This window comes from Porites lutea, chromosome 3 (genome assembly GCF_958299795.1).
Source record: "Porites lutea chromosome 3, jaPorLute2.1, whole genome shotgun sequence".
Taxonomy (NCBI): Eukaryota; Metazoa; Cnidaria; class Anthozoa; order Scleractinia; family Poritidae; genus Porites; species Porites lutea.
The window spans coordinates 20759081-20780388 of NC_133203.1; the positions used below are offsets into that span (position 1 = coordinate 20759081).

General features: G+C 37.7%; 1 protein-coding gene across 1 annotated transcript; it reads left to right on the forward strand.

The window, feature by feature from the left end:
* The first annotated feature begins 16194 nt into the window (after positions 1-16194).
* LOC140931884 (uncharacterized) lies at positions 16195-20570 on the forward strand. The gene is made up of 3 exons (XM_073381592.1): positions 16195-16618; positions 17557-19974; positions 20120-20570. Exons 1-3 carry the CDS (start codon positions 16534-16536, stop codon positions 20281-20283), a joined length of 2667 nt encoding a protein of 888 aa, XP_073237693.1. The 5' UTR covers positions 16195-16533; the 3' UTR covers positions 20284-20570.
* Positions 20571-21308: the final 738 nt, after the last annotated feature.

The following is a 21308-nucleotide window of genomic DNA, read 5'->3' on the forward strand; positions in this document are numbered from 1 at the left end:
GCCTATGTAGCCGAAGTTTTAAGACCCTTAACAAGGAAGCTACCTTCCCACATATGGCACACTACGGACTTCACTAAAAGATTACGTAGGTTAGGAAAAGTACCCGAAAGTTGCATTTTATTCACACTGGACAATTCCAGTCTTTATATGACTATACGGTATTTATTTGGCACAAAGCCAAAACCCTAAACTTTGAACGCGTAGAATTAGCATAATCAAGAATGAAAAATAAATCAAAAACATGTGTCTATAGGCCAAGAACCCATTTGTTACAAGATTTTTAACTACTATAAAACCTAATATGGAGATTTAGCCAGGGCTGAAAGCAAAACTCTCGATAATATTTATAGGTTGCTCAAAAAAAAAATACTTACCTGCAATGCTAAGCAGCAAAGGCAATGGCAGAAAAGAAACCAATAAACCATTAAATTCAAGCAAATAGTTTCATGAACCACGTTGAAAGCGACTTGATCGATTTCAGAAGCTTGGCATGTCAATGTAAAGAGAAAACACACACATGGCTTCTTCATGTATCTGGCCACTTTTCAAAGTAGTCGTGGATGACTCCTCTCACAGGCAAAGAAAGTCCTCAAGTGACTGCTGAATTAGAGAAACTGTTTTATATGTTTGGTTTTCCTAAAAGACAATGTGGGTTAATTCAAAAACAAAAACCTGGAGAATCTTTGTCAAACCCACAAAATAAAATTTGTAAATGGTGCATTCAGAAACCCTTCTGCTCAAAGTCAAGTAGAACGAAACAACAGTACTATCAAAGCTAGGGGGGAAGTGCAAGTTTTTAACAAGACTGGAGACGTACAGCACAAGTTTCCTGTGAGAAGGGGGACTGGGACACTGAGCACCAGTAAATTGTCAATAAATTGTAAATACCTTATCATCCACTCCCCTCAGGCCTTTTCAGGGAAAATTTAGAACACTGGTTGGGAACTTTGCCAGACTGCTTAAGGTGCAGTTTACAAGTAATGAAGAAATGAGTAACGATGCCCCCATACATAAATGTGAAAGTGAGATAGACCACTACACCGGGCACTACGTGCCCTACTCTTTAGGAAGAGTGTGGGAGTTCTTTCATGTCCCACAGATTTATTATTAAGTTAATCAGATTTACCGATTTTTATCAATTTATCGATCCATAAATCAATACCGATTTTTATTGATTGACTTCTCCGGGCTCAGTCTATTGCTCAATAAATACAGTACATACAGTCAAAAGACTCACCATGGTTGAGAAGGAACTTAGAAAAGCAGGCCAGGACCAGCCCACGCCAAATATTCTTACTTAACTCATCATAAAAGTCCCAAGATGACAAGAATTTTATCCATGCTTATTCTTTGGATGACGATTCTCCAAATAATTCATTTCCAGGTTCAAGAAAAGCAGGCGAGGAAAAGAAAACTTTTTATCCTTTAGGACATTCTCAGTCAATAGAGCTGCAGACAATAAGGCACTGTAGCAAGTCAGCTGATGTGATGACAAAAAAGGCTGCTTGCTAAGGCCCCCCTGGCAATGCCATCACTCAAAATAACGAAGAATATGCCACCATTTCAATCTCCAATTTGCATATGACAATTTGAAGGACCAAACCCACTAAACCGTTTGTTAATCCTACAACCAGAACCAGGGAAAATTCGAAAATGTACAGGATGTGGTGCAAACTTAGGGACGGACTGGATCCTCTTCTGGAAGTAGATCTAGATCAAAGAATGTGTCTTTATCGCAAACAGCATGATTATGTCTGGATTAAAATGCAGAACTACTGGAAGAAAACTTTTGAGAATAAGCAATTTCATCTGTATCGCTATTGTTTCGTGGGGCAACATCCAAGTTTCAACTTTGAAAGTGTTCAAATGTCTATCCTCTACACCTTGAATGCTGCAGATCTTCATTTATTAAGGAAAAGGCTTGACCAAGCATGTTAAGTTTTCGCAACTTTGAAAGTGTTTGAGTGTCTATGCCCTTTCCAATGAATGTTCCAGACCATCATGTACTAAGAGAAAGGCTTGCTCAAGCACCTTAAAGGCAAGGATTTATTTTTTGTCTCCAGCACCTGCAAAGACTTTTATTCTAAAACTGCTGAAGTTTTTTGAGAAAATTTATTTCAATGTGTTTTACTGATGGGGTCACGTGACGTGACGTCACAATGACATTCAAAAGAATTTTCAAAATGTGGTAGGAATGATTTTGTAAATAATTGAAAAGATATCAGATAGTGTCAAGTAACCTGTTTTGCTTAATTATTAGTTCGATCAAAATGAATGTCAACTGTATTTCATGCGAGGAACAGAGATACAATAAGAAAAATACCATATTTATTTTTTACAGTGTGACATCTCGTCACCCCATTTTTATTTATTTTTTCTTTCCTTGACTATAATGGGTCAAGTGACAAACATCTGGTTTCTTGCGTGATAAAAAAATCAAGGGTACCAATTTTTCGAAGGTTTGCAAATTTTAGAAGTTTTTAAATTAATTTTCACATGGTTTTTATCATTTGAACATATTATGCTTATTAGGCTCAACCTATCAATGCCTCAACACGCTTGAGTGATTTATACATTAATTTGTACGTTTTATTTGAAGACATAAATAGGTGGGTTTACTTCAGTGAATTATCTAAATTTGCCATCATAAAGGTCACATGATCGAAAGCTGCAAAGGAAAAAGTAGTTTATTCCTGTTGCAATTTATGAACTTCTTATTAATGCTTGGAAAGACCTGTTAGTAAAATGCAGTTAACATGTTCGATTAAAACTAAAATTTCATTGGTGGATGGATGTCCAATATCAGGTTGCAAGCTCCTAAATTAGCTTGAAAGTGTGAGATTTAACAATGGTTACCTGTGATGGAGGAGCAACTGATGCTGGCCTGAGCATTGCCATTAGAATAAAACAGCCCTTCTCTGGGAATGTAATTAAAGACCTATTAAGAGCATTGAAGAACCTCCTAACAAGCAACTATCCAGCTGTTGTCTTACCCTTAGCAACCAGAGGATTAGCCAGGCGGCTTTTATGTGGGATCAGTCTCGTTTTTTTCCTGAAATGAGTATTAGAACCCCCATCAGGGAATTACTTTAATTTACGTATTATTTGCAGTATTTTGAAAATATTTACATAAGATATACATTATCTCGCCTTTGGAACCTTTACATTTTACAGGATCATCTCCCTTATTACATATTATCTTCGTGGTATTTACACCCTTTTTACGGTAACTTTTGAAATCTGGTAAAAGGGCATGTTTCCTGTTAAATGTCATTGACAGCGACCTGTAGTTGATTTACGTGATAACCTGTTAGAAAAGAATTTTAAATTCATTAGTTTTTCCAGCCAGAGGTTTATTTACTTGAAAAGAACTAATTCTTGTTAAGTCTCCACAGAAGTAACCCGAGTAATTGTCTCAGGATCTTTGTATAGGTAAGAGATAAGTACATAATAACAAATTTGTTTGTTCTTCTTCATTACGGTTTTTATATATAAAGAAGCAGGAGCCCATCACCCCGAGCCTCCAGACAGACTATATCCTTGAGTCAACCTTTCCTTGTATCTTTTTACTTTTAGAACAGTCTCAATTGGCTGTTTTCACCTGCGTTTGTGCTTGAAACAAAAAAAATGGCGGCGAAAGCAAAAGAAAGCTGATTCCCTTTTCAAGTAAATCCTTTTTGCTACATTCTTCAAAGTTCGGCCCACAATTGCTCCTTTCCAGCCGAGGAAACCTGGTAACCTTTAGGAGCTGTTAATGAATAACTTCACTGCACCACAGCTTTTCTTTTTTCGATGTGAGCCATCTTGATCGGCACTGTTAGAGCTTCAGATGCACAGCCCTAAGTAATGTAAGCTTTGCAAAAGGTTTTCACAGGAGCCTATGGTTTAGAGAAATGGGGCACTCTTTAGATTGTCCCAAAAATCAAGGTGCAAAACATTCAAAGAGGTCTTTGAATTTTGCCCATGACGAGCAAGCCACGAGCTCGAGTGTCCATGTCAATGCTGATCCAAACCGCGTCGTTCAGCGGGTCGAAATAAAGAGTATACTGTGAAAGAAATTACTGGACAAAACAAAATCTAGTGTTACCTTCTTACTGGAAAAATGACAAAGTGACCTTTCAGATGGTCCTTGGCCACCATCAGAGTTGGTAAATATAAGTTCAGTGCCAGTCAGTTTTCATTTGCAGTAGTCAAAATGTCATATAATGCATAATATTATATACTGCCTTGGATTTTCAAGTAGATTCTTTTAGCGTTTCAGTTTAAATAATATTTAATTACTGCAATGAGACAAATATGTTTTGCATGCCAGACACGTAATTTAAACATGTCTCTTTAAAAAGCTGTTTTTTTTTTTAATTACTTAGTCTGGTGCTACAATAAGAATTAAAAATAATAAATAGGTACTGTATCACCATCTTCATATAAAATGGAATAAATATTTATCTTGAAGCTAACTATTTTATTTAATTTGTACTGTTCAAGCTCTTGCGGTATATAACCATAGCCCATCTGCTTATGAAGCATTGTGCAGCCTAAGTATCCTTCAGCTTCCCTGCACCAAGGCGTTAAAAAAGGTTTTGAAGGATGGTACCGAGCAGCCTAGTATTGATCACCTTTACTTTCAAAGTCAGGAGAAGAATTTTAAGGAGTACCAAAGAAACTCGTGAAAGTGCTGCTCATCCCCGCCCTCTAGGAATGCGAGTATTGATGTGGGATGAGGTGAAGTTAAAAGACAAGAACTGGCTTTATTTTCGGATTTGTAAGTTTTTACGCCTGGCTGTATTTGTTAAGTAAACTAAATTATGTCAGTATTGTAAACCAAAGTCTCATTTTATATGCTGATATTTATTTCTGCTGTACCATGTCTGGATTTACCTTTCAGATCCAAATGAGAGTAGCATAGGAATCTGTAAGGTGGTGGAATAACAGGCTTTACCATGGCAGAAGATGAGCTGCCTGTACTGCATACGATGTTTACTCATCTGTCATCCAGAGTGGTTGTCAGAAGGCCAGTTATATTGTACAGTTTCTTTGGCGTGACCTGACATCTGGTTATGATATGATTGGCCCCTATTTCCCGGTACCAAATTCAATGGATGCAAACACCTTACAGCAGTTCTTTAGATGACACTTCTGAAGATGTTGTGTGACTACCCTAGAGCCGTACTGCCTGTGAATGATGCTGCAGAAGATTTAAGGCCGAGGTAATTTGTTGACACGTCATTTACCAATCCTGAGGATTCCAGTGGCAGTTCAGTGTTCGCAATGATCTGCCCAAGTCATCAGGTAGTAAAAATGTGTTGTTTCTGGTAAATCTTTGTTAACTTATCCGGTAACTAGTATTAGCACCTGCTTACTTTGCTTAAAGAAAAATTTCTTTGTTCTTCAAACTCTTTTTTATCAGTTAAAGAACATGATAGTAGCCTTATACAGTTCCAGAACCAAAGGTTCAAAGAAACTGATACTTGATGGAGTGGAGTTTGGTTGGGAGACGATTGAAAAAAACTAAAGTCGAGAGATGACAAGAGCAGAGCAAGGTCTCAGTTGCGATGTACCTGGCCTGAAATTTGCATTTGTTTACTTAATCGTCAACAATGCAACCATAAGCTTCCACAAAATTCCAAATGAAACCTTTAATTTGAACTTAAAGTCACGTCACATATTCGAATTCGAAAAACCAAAATTTCAATCCGAAAGGAAGTGGAAGTAAAAATACACAGGAACCGGAAATGGTAAGAGTTTCACTACACTGTACATACGGGATGTTTGCATAACTGTATTTTGGCGGGAAAAGATTTCCCTTCACTCGAACTCTCTGGTCAAATATGGCGGACAATCTGAATGATAAGGGTGACTCTAGGACAATCCAAGAGATTGAGAGGGCTGTCGTGACAAACTTGGTTTTCTGTAAAATTCGAACTTTGGCCTGACATGGTACCTCGTTGATTTGGCTGATTTTTGGCATGTAGTCTTAGACTTAGGATGGTTTCCTAAATACTGAATGCATATTCTAAGGTTTGAATTCTCTTTGGTTTCAAAGATACAGGAATGACAGTTTTGACGAGGCCTCGAGGGGCCGCCATGTTGGTGAACTGAAGGACGTTTACAATAATTAATTCTAGCTTTATCATTAAAATAACGTAATCGTGACTCATACAGTTACTCATTTACCTACTTTATCCAAAAATAGTTTAGCCTGAGCTACGAACGGCTATAACTTCTCACAGCACTTTTACAGTACTTAAAAGGTACACAAATTTTGTAGAAATTGGAAGGCCAATATCACCCATGCCACATCGATTTAGAGTAATCCGTTTTCACTAAACATAGTTTGTTCATAGATAAGTTAGACTGTTGAATAAAACAATTGGGCAAATGTAACGGAGCAGAACTTCAATTGCATGATTTGAACAGATAAAGCTAGAATTGTCTGCCATATTGATCACAGAGTTTGAGTGAAGGGAAATCTTTTCGCGCCAAAATGCAGTTATGCAAACATCCTGTATGTACAGTGTAGCGAAACTCTTACCATTTCCGGTTCCTGTGTATTTTTCCTTCTGCTTCCTTTCGAATTGAAATTTTGGTTTTTCAAATTCGAATATGTGACGTGACTTTAAGTTCAAATTAAAGGTTTCATTTGGAATTTTGTGGAAGATTATGATTGCATTGTTGATGATTAAGTAGCTTATTAGAGTGGAGAAGGTGAATTGCAGTTCAAATCATGTAGTTTGCATTTTAGTTGGAATGGTGATTTGGACTTCAACATCCGCGATGTCAAGTTTTCCCTTTTTAGTTTTAACTTGTTCAAAGTAACTTCAAGTTTGAATGATGCTATTTCGACTGCGTTCATTGCGATTTCAAATTCACACAAACGAGATTTCGACATGGATAGTCTAATTTTTGAAATTCAAATTGTATTTTATGTTCAATTATTTTTGTCTGCAAATGTACGTCATAGACCAGCCACGATCATGCAGGTGCCTAGTTTATTTAACTGTATTTATTATTATTATTATTTTAAATTTATTAGATAATATTGTTAGAAATATCAGATTGCACTGTAATAAATTTCATCCTCATTGTAATGTGCTTTTTGTTTTTCCTTTGATTACCGCAACATTACATGATTGCAGCAACTCAAGCGCTCATCAAGAAACCCACTCGAGAGCGTCAAACCTGCTGCCAGTTTTCTTGAAGCTTGTGACCTTCTTTTTGAAAAAGAACTTCTGAGCAATCACAGGATTAATAGTCTCCGCAGCCCTGCTATTGGAAATATCGAAAAAGGAATGGCCTTTTTTGAGAAATGGTGTCACAGCAACGAAGAAACAGGTAACTTTAGGCACAGTGTGCTTGATCTACTTATGTTACATACAATGTTTTATATTAATAGGTTATATGTGTCGTGGTTCATTTTATTTCCCTTTGTTTTGAGGTATGGTAATGTCCATCAATGGGAAATTAAAATTTAAATTGAGGATAAAATTGAACCAAAACATAATATTATATAAACATGTACAAAAGAAAAATTGATGTAGACTTCATGAGGTCATCATCTATACTTCAGAAGTAGTCCATCACCACACTACCTCATATGAACAAAAATGATCACATTCATCAGGCAGCAAATGAAAAGTACAATTCAAATTATATACGTTGATAATTAACTATAGGAAGCCTGTGTTACGATTTTTCCGTAGTAAAGTGCTCGATAAGTTAAAGTAGAGCATGATATATAAATATAGGAAATAGGAAAAAAACTGCACTTTCATCCCAACAAGCCTGTTTCGTGATCGCTCACTCTTCAGGGGATTTAATGATAAGAATATTCAAAACCATCGGCTAAATAGAACAAACTCAGAAAAATCTTCAACCGCAATACCATCAAGATCAGCTACAGTTGCATGAATAACACTAAACAAATTATCGACAACCACAACAAACGTATCCTGAATTCACCCAAACACAGAGATAAATCCACAGATAACTCTGTTGACAACAAATCATGTAACTGCCGACAAAAGAACACATGCCCTCTTAACGGAAACTGCCTTCAATGATCAGTTATCTACCAAGCAACAGTCAAACGTAACGACAATAACACTTCTGAAACATACATTGGACTCACAGAAAACGCCTTCAAAACTAGATACAGAAACCACACTGCGTCATTTCGTCACACAAAACACAGGAACTCTGCGGAACTCAGTAAACATGTCTGGTCCCTGAAAGACAACAACAGGGACTATTCTATTTCATGGCATATCATTTCATCTAGCTCATCCTACAACAGTTGCGGAACTCAGTAAACATGTCTGGTCCCTGAAAGACAACAACAGGGACTATTCTATTTCATGGCATATCATTTCATCTAGCTCATGCTACAACAGTTCAAGTAAAAGATGTAACCTTTGCCTCAAAGAGAAATTTTTAATTATTTGTCGTCCTGATCTATCATCACTTAACAAACGTAACGAGCTTGTATCTTCTTGCCGCCACAGGAAAAAGCGTTGCTACATAACAACTAAACATTTAAATTTAAATTTTCCCCAACAATGTAATCTAAAAGTATATAGCCGATGGTTTTGAATATTCTTATCATTAAATCCCCTGAAGAGTGAGCGATCACGAAACAGGCTTGTCGGGATGAAAGTGTAGTATTTTTCCTATTTACTATACTTAATAATTAATTGTATATACATTACAGGTGGTTGCTAGGTGTATCTTCCAATAAATTCATTTTTGCAACTTGTTTACATTCCAGTTTTTACACATATTATTAACCAAATCAACTCAACCTGCAATAAAATACATTTTAGAACATAGTGAGATTAACAAGTGTTTGTTCCTTTTGGTTTTTCCTTAGAATATGCTGATAACTTGAAGAAATCCAGACAACAACAGTTTCTGGTGTGGCAAGTCAGTAAAAGGCTAGGATGATCATACTTTTCTTTTTCAACCTGGGCAGAAAAAAGGACATTATTTTCTTTGTTTAATGCATCCCTTCACATAATGAAACGTTGAATATTGGAGCCAACCAAGGTAGTTCAGGGTGGCCTGCCATGAGAAACTAAAAATTTCCTTCTGGCTTACTTCTCCATGGTTTTACACTGACCTAGCATTAGGAGATTGATAATCCAACTCCACAGACTAGACTGAAAATGGCAGAAGCAAACTCCTTAGTTCTCAAACCTCTTTTGATTTCCCTTTCTCATTCACAATCTTCAAGAAAACTTGTAAACTATGAGCCGGTAAACATACTTCCCTGACTGTTCACTGACTTTAACAAGGACAAAGGTAACCACTGTTTAAAAAAAAAAACCTGAAAATGACTTTTCGCTGACTTAAAAAATTTTCTGCCTTTTTCTGACCACGGCCAACCTGTATAAATAAATAAACATGAGTGGCAACCAAACATATTTGGGCATAATAGTCATACAAATACAATTTGACAGTGTGCTGCTTACTACTTCAAGATACTTTAGCATTCCTTTAGCCTATTTTGGAGTATTTTCCTATTGCAGTGCTGATTATTATTTTTTTGTTATTATTTGTAGACTTGGGACCTTCTTCAAGTTGTTGTCTACAGCTTCCTATTATTCTGTGAATGGTTTTTCACAGTTGTATCCCCACATGGCAGATACTTTATCAGCCCTCTGAGGATAAACGGAAGTGCACTGGAATCAATTTTCAGTGTGCTCAAACACACAAGTGGAGGAAATCTCTCTGCTATTGCCTACTCTCCTGCATTGGGCAGGCTTATCAGCAGGAAAAGTTTAACCTTAAACAAAAATTCAGAGAAGGGCTACCGAGATCAGACCGTTAACTTAGAAGGTGGTTCCCTACTATCAGTAGATCAGCTTGTCATAAAGTGCACCATGGCAACAAGGAACAATTGTCAGTTTACCTTTCCACCTCACGTTGCTCAGTCCTCAAAAGAAGGAAGGCAAGGGAGCAAGATGTGCACAATAATTGCTGTTAAGTTTGGCAGTCACTGCATGCAACATAAGCTAGATATTTCCTTGCTTTGGACACAACTGCCTTATTTTTGGTGTTCTTTGTTTGTAAATGCAATCTAGCGAATTTTGGAACATTAACGGAACTTTGTACAGCACGCAAAGAAGAGTGCCCAGAAATTTTATTGCATTAAGAAGTAGACTGGTGTTAGTACTTCTGATTTATCATTGAATTGACTCTGGATCAGGTGCCACTTAAGCACAATTACTCTTCAGTTCTAGTTATGCAAATTACCTTTCCTGCCGAGCAAATTAAAGGTCATTTGAAAAAATTCATATCTCAGCCAACTTTCCACAGAATGCAACCATTAAACCATAAAACTATTAATAAGAGCTGAAACTTTTGTGTGTAAAATAATTAGCTTATTCAGCGTTGTAAGACAGGTTTGACAGAGCCGTAAAGTTTCAGCAAAATCGCACCTCTTCTGACAGCAAACTGGCTAGTTTTCAGTCACCTAGAAAATCTTCCTGTAATATAGACAAAAAATTGAATTGGTCCAAATGAATGTGATATTTCTTCATGGGATGGGATAGGATAGTTATCTTCCACTGAAAAAATCTGGGCAATCCGTAAAAGACCGAAACTTGCCTTATCGGTTCTTACACGGACAGTCTCTTAAAAACTGGTAATCATCCTCGATCACATTTAAGTGTACATATGAGGCTATCAACTTGATGTAAGATTTGGTTCACTCTAGGGCTGCTTGCAATTTATTTTTCTCTAAAATCACGTAGCCTTTCCCTCAAAAGTCACATAAATGTGCTCTAAAGTTAACTGAATTGTGGAATACAAGTGTATTGTTTGATGTAAATTATAAATTTATTAATGGGAGCTTCGCTTTCAGCCCTGGCTAAGTCTATATATTACTATTTTTTTGTTTTTTATATATAGCTAATGTGACTTTTTGCATTATAGGAAAAAACTAGAAATTAGAAAGATTCAATAGCACATATTATTTTTAAGGCCATTTTCTTTAAAAGTGATTTTCTTTGCTAGTTCCAGTTCACATGTTCAGTCTGTGATAAATTTGTCACTAATATTTTTTGGTGATTTTATTTTCTTCCTTTCTACCTCTCTTCTTCTCTATTTCTCTCTCTTTCCCTATTAAGATTGATTTTTCTAAGGACAGCAGCAAAATGGGGATGTGTTCTCTGGAGGATTTCCTCCCAAAAAATTAGTGAACATCTGGTCTAACAATGTGTCTACAGCAGGGCAGATGACAATCTTTCTTTTGCTGCCAGGGAAATCCCACCCATCATCCCACCAGCTTTTAGGGGGCCAATAGGGTATAATTCGGAATTAGAAAAAAAAGTGAATTTATAAAAGGCACCACTGCTCCTGAATGTGAACCATCATTTCCATTGTTTTCTCAGTCATTTTGTTAGCTTCCTGGAGCATCTTGATTCTTGATAAAAATCTTTGGGAATTCATTTTGCTAAGTGTTTTTTGTTATTGAAACTAATTATAAGATTAAGCAAGTGTTATTAAAGTCAAACATCAAGTTAATGTTGAAGATAAAACCAAACTTAGAAAATGAAACAGAACTTGCATTCAAATTTGTCCATTTTGTATTTATACACAATCAATTTACTTTAAAGTCTCCCTTGCAGTTGTTTTTTTCTTGTCACACAACACTCCTAGCTTTGCATTGCAAGACAAAATTAACTGCAAGTTACACAACAATTTACTGTCTCCTTGTTTGATCTCACAACCTGGAAGACCGTGGGATATGTTGATCTTTGTAGACGGGGGAGCATTCCAATATGGAACCTCCAGTAAAGAGTTGTTTAAACTTTCATTGTTATCATTGTTCTGTTCTTTAATTTTGTTGAACAGCTTACAATCAGTGGCTGAAATCACCAATTGCAAGATTACAATTAACCTACAAAGAAGTTTTTTTTTTGGCTTTTGTTTATATTCAGATTCTGTTTTCAGTTTCCAGCTGGGATGGCAATCAGATGATGAGTGAAAATCACATTGTACAAAAATTGTTTTGTTTGATCCATGTATGTATTGATACAATGACGAAGGAGAGAATAAAAAATGTCCCAGCCAATTATATAGTCAAACGTTCTAACAAATCTGCTGTAAGTTCCCTTGATCATCTACATATTTTTCTTTTCTTTTCCAACAGGCCTGTCAAGTCATTACTTGTACATCCTTTCATTCAGAAAGGGGCTATATGTGTCACTCTCAATGCCATTTTTAAAACTATAAGACATGAAATTCAGGTTGAAATCTGAGGGATTTGATGAAGGTCTACATAATTTTGCTTTGAAACTTTTTAAAATTGGCAAGAATGGCTAGTAAACCAGACCAACCTGTTTTTGGTTTTAATTCTATGACTGTAAATTTGTTTAATATCTTTGTGACTATACTGGTGCACATAACTCACCGTGAGAAGCAATATCCAATACATGGCAATATCTCTTTTTCTTTCAGGCAAAACTACGTATGGATATTCATGCCTTATATGCAAGTCTTTTAGTGGGGTTATGTCCTTTCCATGGTTATAACAAATCTTCAGGTAGAACTGGTGGATTTTACCACTTAGTTTGTCATCATGGAGTGAGTACTGAAATTTGCAACTGGTTGTTATTTTGTAAAACTTACAAAAGTTCTTTAAGATTTCAAATTATGATCAGGCATTATATCGAATGCATACTGTATTTATTTGGCTATAAACATTTACACAATTTAAGCCTCTTACAATGAAAAAAACTGGGTATAAAGAAAACAACAGGTGTCAAAAGATATGCCATGTTTGTGGGGGGGTTGTGCTTTAGTGTGCATCGTTTGAAATTAATTTAAGAACCTAGGTGTAAATTTGTGCTAATTACCATTTAGGCTAACTTGGGAAAAAGCAGATTCTTACGCGCCTGTTTTTATCGAAGAAATGCATGAAATAAAACATCCTGTGCTTAATTGTATATCCAAGCACCAAAACTACATGCAACGAACATCAATTTCAGGGGAGTATTTTAATGTGACAACACTGGTTCAATAATGTTATGTCACATCACAAGTGGTCAAGTTTGAAGTTTATCTTGCAATAATTTCCTTACCAATATTTTAGCTATGATTCATTTTGTTTTCCTTAATGATAATAATAATAATGATGAAATTTACATAGCGCTTATACATCGCTGTTCTAAGCGCTTTACAATGTAAAAAAGGACATAAGAATATCACTAATCACAAGCTTACATATAACACTACTGTACATGTATTGGGAAATTTATAGCATACACATCTTAAAAAGGAAAAAACAAAAACAAATATGATGAAACTAAATGTCATATACCTTTTTGAAAAGTAACGTTTTCAACTTAGATTTAAAAAGATTAACATCAGAACAAGCTCGAATTTCAAAGGGGAGCTTGTTCCATAGTCAGGGGGAAGCAAAGGAAAACGCTCGCTGGCCATAAGGTTTCATGTTAAAATTTGGTTCTTCAAGGCGTAAATGATCCCTTGATTACCGTAATGTCCTTGATTGATGGTAAAATTTTAAAATATCTTCAAGATAACGGGGACCGGAGTCATTCAATGTTTTAAAAGATTTTAAATTTATTTGAAAAACAATTCTCTCCTCAACAGGAAGCCAGTGAAGATCTCTTAGAGTCTCGGTGATGTGATCTCATTTTTTGAGACCAGCTATAATTCGAGCAGCTGCATTTTGAACGGACTGCAACTTAACTATGTCCCGTTTTAGAAGAGAATTACAAAAGTCCAATTTTGAGCTAACAAAACTGTGAATTAGAATTTCTGTGGTACTTTTACTGATGTATTTTCCTTTTTTAGAAATATTTCGTATGTGATAGAAGGCACCCTTAACTATTGTATTAACATGTGGTGAAAGTGACATTGTGTTGTCAAAACATCACGCCAAGATTGCGAGCCTGTTGAGAGGGCCTGGTGTTCTCCATGCAAACAAAAATCGTGGGAGGGGACAATGAATGATGAAAGAGAAATTCTGATTTATCACTGTTAAGCTTTAACTTGTTGGTAGTCATCCACAAATTGATGAAATTACTGTCTTGTCAGTGAGTTATCTTATATCGTTTTGAGTCTCACCAACTTGTTTTTTCTTTTTATTATTTGTTTTAGACAACAGTAGCTTCCAAGTTCCTAACTTTGGCTGAGTCAGTTAGAGATGCCAGAGACATCTATTGTCTTCAAAATACCCACCACCTGACTTTTATCACCGATTTGCCACGTGGCTTTGCAAGGCATATGGATTGTCGTATTCCTGAAGTTACCAAAATTTTGTGGGCTGATAAATGTGGGTGTCTTGAGAAACCAGAGTTGGGAAAACGTCCAAATGTGAGAATTTCAGTGCACCTATAAGCATCTGTCAACATCTCTCCCTTGATCTTGGCAGGAAAGCCTTTCACAATCATACTTATAGATCGGTAATGCATGATATGTTAGCATAATTTTGAAAGAACCAAAAAAGTTGTCTATAAGGTTTCCATGATGAGGATAGGTAGGTGTAACATGAAAATGCACGTTTTGCCTGGAACAGCTCTGGCTATGGCTGTATTTATCATTTTCTTCTAATGCTTCCATTCAATATATTTTTTCAGTACCATGTCAATGTTCCTGAGATAATCCCCCAAGAATACCAGGCGACATCAACCCAGTTGCCAAAACCAGAAGATTTGGAGCCCTTTCAGCACCCAGTAACCTTGTCCACACAGCGGTGGATCGCTTCCACAGCAGTTAAAACCCCCATAAGTCACCGCTGTGTGTGTACCATGATATTGACAAGTGCCATCAAAGCCTGACAATCAAAACCAGCTACCAGCGGAAGTTGACGAGTCCATGTGCGCAATCCTTTGGAATGCACTTCTTATTTAACTATCTCATGGATTTTTATCACAACGAGGCAAATGTGAAAGATCTATGGATGAAACTTTAATAAATCCGGCAGGTTATTTTTGGCCCTAGTTGATCCTAAGGTAGTTGGAACTCAGGTTAGTCTGGCATGGCATAGCCTGTACTACATAGTTTGACATCGAGCCTGGTTTGACATCATTAGATTTGATGAGACAGCCCTAAATATCAAATGGATATGGAAAAGCACTTGAGAACTTGTGATCGATTGATCTACCTGGGAGATTTTTTTCTCACATGCGGTGATTGATAGTGTCACAGCTATTCTTGTGTGACACAAAGAAAGGCTGTGAGGCAGACTAGATTGATGCCTCGGGCCGACACATCATTAAGACTTGATTGAAACTGGGAAACTGGCACCCAGACAGGGTGTGATTGACCACACGCTAGGCACACTGTTGTCCTTTATCATCCTGTCTGTTCCTTTTTACAGAAATGCTCCTTTTTATGAATCTACCAGAGGAAATGATATTGTCTATCTTCGAGTACATTGCTGTCACTGAAAGGATCAAGTTTAGAGGTGTTTGCAAGAGTTGGGCGAAACTTTTGGTATACCAAGCACTGCTCAAGAATCTTGATTTTTTCCATGGTTACTGAGTCTTTTCAGGAATATTACTTGGACATCGACTTGTCCAATTCCACTCATGTCATTTCGCTTAAACTTTTCCAGTGCGACATCGATGGCTACGCAACGCTATGTGGGAAAAGTTTAAATGAGGCGTCACAACAGAGCAAATTCAAAACTCTACAGAAACTTACTGTCATACGTACTGGATTAGACAATGTTAACTTATTCAGATTCTACAAGGTATGGAGAACCTGGAGCATATAGATCTCTTTGAAACAAGACAAAGGGGATATGTGGGCAAGAGTATAGTAGAGTTTGCCTCTCATTTGCTTCATTATTTACAGTTTCCTAATGGAATGTAATACAATCGTGATGAAGTTGAGCTGGTTCTGGACAACTGCAAAACTTTGGAAGCTATTTTCATTGAAAGGTCGATTTCGTGTCACAATCTAATGCGATCGCTACTCTACCAAAGAAAATTGTGCAACATCAACAGAATTTTTTTGACTGTGGACACTGATTACAAACAATATGCGTTTGAAGAATATGGTAGAGTATTTGACAATGATGATGTTCTTCCTCTTGTTAAAGACATGGCTGCGACGAAGAAACTAAGTCCGATATTGTCTTTGTGAGACACCAGTGAAAGAAGAAACAAAAATTATGTTAAAATGCTGCAACATTGTCTTGTGTAGCTGCAAGACTAGGCAGAGATCTCCGTAAGCCCCGGCGACCGGCGAAAATCGCCGTCTAGTCGTCCTTGGCGCGCCGGCTACTCAGATCCAAATAAAAAAATATTTATTTTGGAAGATGGAAAAATTCACTGTGTAAACTTTTCACTTCAAGCGCGGTGATAAAAACAAATGCATTACCGTTTCCAAGTTGAAATAAAACTGTAATTAAAATCAAAGTTTTGGCATGAAAATTGAAAATAGGTGAAGTTTGATACAACGTCTTGCCGCTTGTAATCGCGGCATTTTTCACGTGTGCACCGACCCGTGACAGCAGCACGGAAAAATTTTTTCATGAGAACAGAAACGTAATTGCAACAAATGAGAACCGAAATGAAGCGACTGGCAAAACAACAGACACTCTTCAACGCGTGGAATAAAAGGCCCAAAGAAGGCACAGAACAAGGTAGGTTGATTTTCCTTTGTAAATTTTATTTCTATTTATATCCGAATCGAAAGTACGCATAATTAAATTTTGTACTTTCAACACGTTGCCAACGCGATCAGCCCGACCGACACGGAATATTTTAGATTCAATAAACATACAAAAAATGTTCCTTTTGTTCATGTGCTTTCATTTCTTTGATCAACCCGTTCGGTAAGATCTGATCTTTGTGGGACTGTAGAACATTTTCAATTTTGCAAGATGTTAAGTTTGAAAACGTCGCAGAAAACGTGACTGAAAAGCGTGGCTTGATGCACCCGCATTTTTTAAAAAAAATAAAGACTACATTCTGCAAAATTTATAAGAAACAGATGAACGATCAATCCATCGATCGAAAAAAACGAACGAACAAAGCAACGACTGAATGAAACAACCCGAACAAAAAACCCTGAACATTTCTTGGCCGGCTTTGTTGCTAGAAATTCGTCAACGAAATGCATTACAAATTTGCAGGGCGGTTTTTGAAAATGACGTTTTTCATTTTTCGTTCTCGGCTTTCCCTGAAAACAAGTAAAGAAGTGACAAAATACAACTCAAAAAATTTAAACTTAAATTTAATTTACCCCTTAAAACTTACATTCTTTCAGTTCCTGAGATAATTTTCCCGCGGACTTAGGAACCCACGCACAGAATTCCAACGGAGAATCCGTAGATTTGGTCAGGAAAGTTTTTATTCTTCATCTAAGCATTTTGAAGACTACAAGTAATAAAATAACCTAGTTTTCTTTTTTTACGGGAACGTTATAATACCCCATTTCTAGAAAAGATTTTTTAAGATTGTCTTCACGAGTTTTCAGTCATTTAAATGCACTGCAAATTGATTGTTTTAATTTTTATATGAAAATTAGGGTTAACAGGCAATGTAGGCAATCCTTTAGTTTGCATTATCAATTTCCCAGCACTTGATGAAGAGGATTCCTGTACAAGTGCCAGCATCCAAGAACCCTCGCCTTCTAAATCGTCTGGCACTGTCGGCGAAACAGCATCTGCGAATGTTACGTCACGGACTTCTACTCCTCCTAAACTGGAACACAAGGAAGCCATGAACCTACTGGAAGAGTACTTTCCCGAGGCTTTTAGCGGAAAAACCCTGCACAGTTATTACACCTGTTCAGGCTCGTGTACAGAGCTTTCCAAACAAGAGCAACAAAAGCAACAAGGAAAAGGTGACAAATTCCAGCACAAATGGCTATTCGATGAAACCCTCACGTTTTCAAGGGAAACAGGGATGTGGTGGCTTGTTTTCATTGAAGGGGAGGGGATGTACTGCCTTCTTTGTCGCATACATAACACAAAGAACAGATACAACAAAGATTGCAAGTTTAACTGTGAGCCATCCGTTCGCTATAAGAGATCAGCTCTCTTCAACTCCAAGGCTGATGGGCACCCTGTAGGCAAAAAAGACCTGGGCCATGCAAGGTCAACTGGGCACCTTGGAACCTATCTTCTTGAACTGGAGAGACGAAAGAGCCCCCTTGCACAACAGCACAAAACTGTACAAGAAAAAGCAGACAAGGTGACATTCAATGCTATGCTGAGTGTTTACTGGCTAGCACATGAAGAGATTGCCAATGTGAAGTTGAAGTCATTGTTAAAGCTAGAAGAACAGGTTGGTCTTCAAGAAATGAGTCACTGGAAGAACACAAGTGAACGATGTCAAAGGGAGCAGAGATTGCTACTGGAGCAATTACTGAAGAAGACGACGCTAGCACGAATCAAAGAAGCAAAGTGGTTCAGCATCCTCGTTGACGAAGTGACAGATTGTGCTGTGATCGAACAACTCCTCATTTACATTGGTTATGTGGACGAGACAGGCGAGACCCACTTTGACTTCTTGGAAGTTAAAGATTGCCTTGCAACATCCGATTCTGCTGATGCTGAAACGATCACCCGTTTAATTATTGAGGAGCTGAAAGAAAGTGGCCTGCAAGTTGAACATGCCTGTGGATTCGGTTCGGATGGTGCCAGTGTGATGACAGGAGCCCATAATGGTGTTGGTGCCAGACTACAAGCAGTGTGTCCTCTTCTCATAAGAACGCACTGTATAAACCATAGATTGGCTCTGGCCTGTGGAGATGCGAATGATCGGGTCAAATTCATTACCACAGTGGAAACTACGCTCAAGCAGCTCTGGAAGTGGCTCGAATACCCCAAGAGATGCTCTGCATACATCAAGGTCTGTGAAAGTTTGAGGAAAATTCAAGTGCCAGATGCTGCGCAGAAGAAGTCATTGGCTGTAAAAGTCCAGAAGGCCTGCAGGACACGATGGCTGTCAACAGGGCAAAGTGTATCAAGTGTTTGTACAAATTTGGTGGCACTGATGCAAACTCTCAGAAAATTCAAGGAGCATGATGCCACAGCTGATGGGTTGCTAAAAAGGATGAATAACGTCAAGTTTGTGGGTACCCTTCTCATCTTAAACGAAGTTCTTCCTCACCTTAACACCTTAAATAAAGTATTCCAACAAAACAAAATCCATTATTCTGCCATTAAGCCATCATTGGAATTGACAAAGAAGAGAATCACTGAAATAAGATCCAGTTGCAAGCCACTACATGTCCTGAAAGAAGCTTTGATGGGCCAGTACAAAGATTTAGAACTTACTCTTCCCTCATCACAGGAAGAAGTATTGGTCAACCTGTGCCAAAGCTACACTTTAGCACTAGAAGAGAACCTGGACAGACGCTTCACTCAAGCTGCTCCAGTGTTAGAGGCCTTCAGCATCTTCAATCCAACCACCCTGCCTGCTACCACTGATCCTGAGTTCATGGAACATGGTGTGGCCAGTGTGAAGATTTTAGCTGATCAATTCCAATTCAGTGAAGATCAGATGACAACCCAGTGGCAGAATTTCAAATACCTCATGCTATCCTGGAAGCCACCTCAGAATGTGCTGCAAGGTGGGAAGGAGTCCAAACTATCACCCACCGAATGGATTCTTCGTAAAATCGTGAAAGAGCAAGCACTACTCAGAGAAAGCTACAGCTTTTTGGTGGATGCTGCAAAGATCTGTCTGACACAGCCAATGTCAAATGCTGTTGTTGAAAGAGGAGCCAGTGCTGTCAAAAGGGTTAAGACAAGGCTAAGAAACCGCCTGAAGAATGACATGCTGTCGACATGTCTTCATGTTTCAATTAATGGACCAGAGCCAAAGTCCGAAGAGTGTCAAGTAATCCTGGCAGAGGCAGCACAAGTATGGAGGAACACCCACAAGAGAAACCTACCTCCATTGAACCTCCCAAGGATTGGTGGCAGTAAGCACGGAGATGCAAGGATCACTGAATTGGCAACTGTTGCCACTCAGACTGAGACACCTGGTAAGTATTACTGGTAATATAAATAACTTCAAATCAAACATAGCCCCAATTAAAATTAAGATTACACAGAGATAATAGCTTAGAAAGAAACAAAAAATAGCCAGTTATTGAGTTAAGAACTGATGTTTATTTCATTCTATTGCAGAAAATATGGATGTGATATCGATGGAAGAAGAACCCCAGCTAGTAACTCAGGCATCAGCCTTCGCAAACAGTGTTCACAAGGCACTTACTGAGATGGACATGCTAGATGAGTCGTCTGATGTAGATTCAGACTTCGAGTTTGACGTTGATTTCAAGACATTTTAACACACTATCAGATCTTTACACTATTTTTGAAGTATTACAGAAAAAATTGAACTTTGATGTTGGGTGCATCGCATTTCTGAAGTTTTTCTCAAAAATGTAATATATGTGAGAAGGTGGATTAATAAAAGTTCTATCATCATGGCAGTCATCTTCCAAAATGCACTTTACGAGCTCCAAATTGCAAAATTTTTCCAGGGGAAGGCCACCCAGACCCCCCTATGGGAGGGATGTCCTCCCTCCCATACTCTCCCCCCACACGCGCCAAGGGCATGTGGAAGGCACTGTCGCGCCTTAAAGAATTTTCTCTGACGGCTACTCCCCTTCGTTCTCCTTCTACTTCAAAATTTCAGGAGAACCCTGCTAGGTAAGCTGAGATAAAATCGCATCCAGCTTCTGAACTGTATTGTTTCGTTTCTTAATCAGAGAAAAGCAAATTAAAAGAAGTTAAAACAAAATTTAAATTTAATGAGAAATAAAGTGATTCTCAATCCGAAATGTTTGAAAAATTGCGGAATTTAAGTGTTGCGAAACTGACACAAAGATTTCGGTACTTTTTGCCAGGTGTTTGCCGTGCAGCGTCTTATACCCTGACCCTATTTCACGATGAAACATATGAAGATTGATACCCTACTTATGACCCAAATCCGAAAAAAGGCACCCTATTCACGGGAAAAACAGATAAGAATGACGAGAAAAGTTTAATTTTATATCGTTTTAGTATTACAAGTACACATTAAAGCATCACGCATAGATTACTTAACAGCTCATTAATTACTTTTTGTTCAGCTGTGCATTTCCGCCCTGAGCAGGTACAATTAGGCACCCTATCTCAGAATCCAGCTGCACATACCTATATAACCTATATACGGGAGTCCCACCCCTGTGATTGGCCCAAAAAATCCCGACTTGATAACTTTCCATAACCATCTACTCACTACAACGACCGTACTAGCTTCTGTCCTCAGTGCGACCCTTGTGAAAAGTTTGACTTTGTGCCCGTTAGGCCACTCCTTTACGCATTTGAA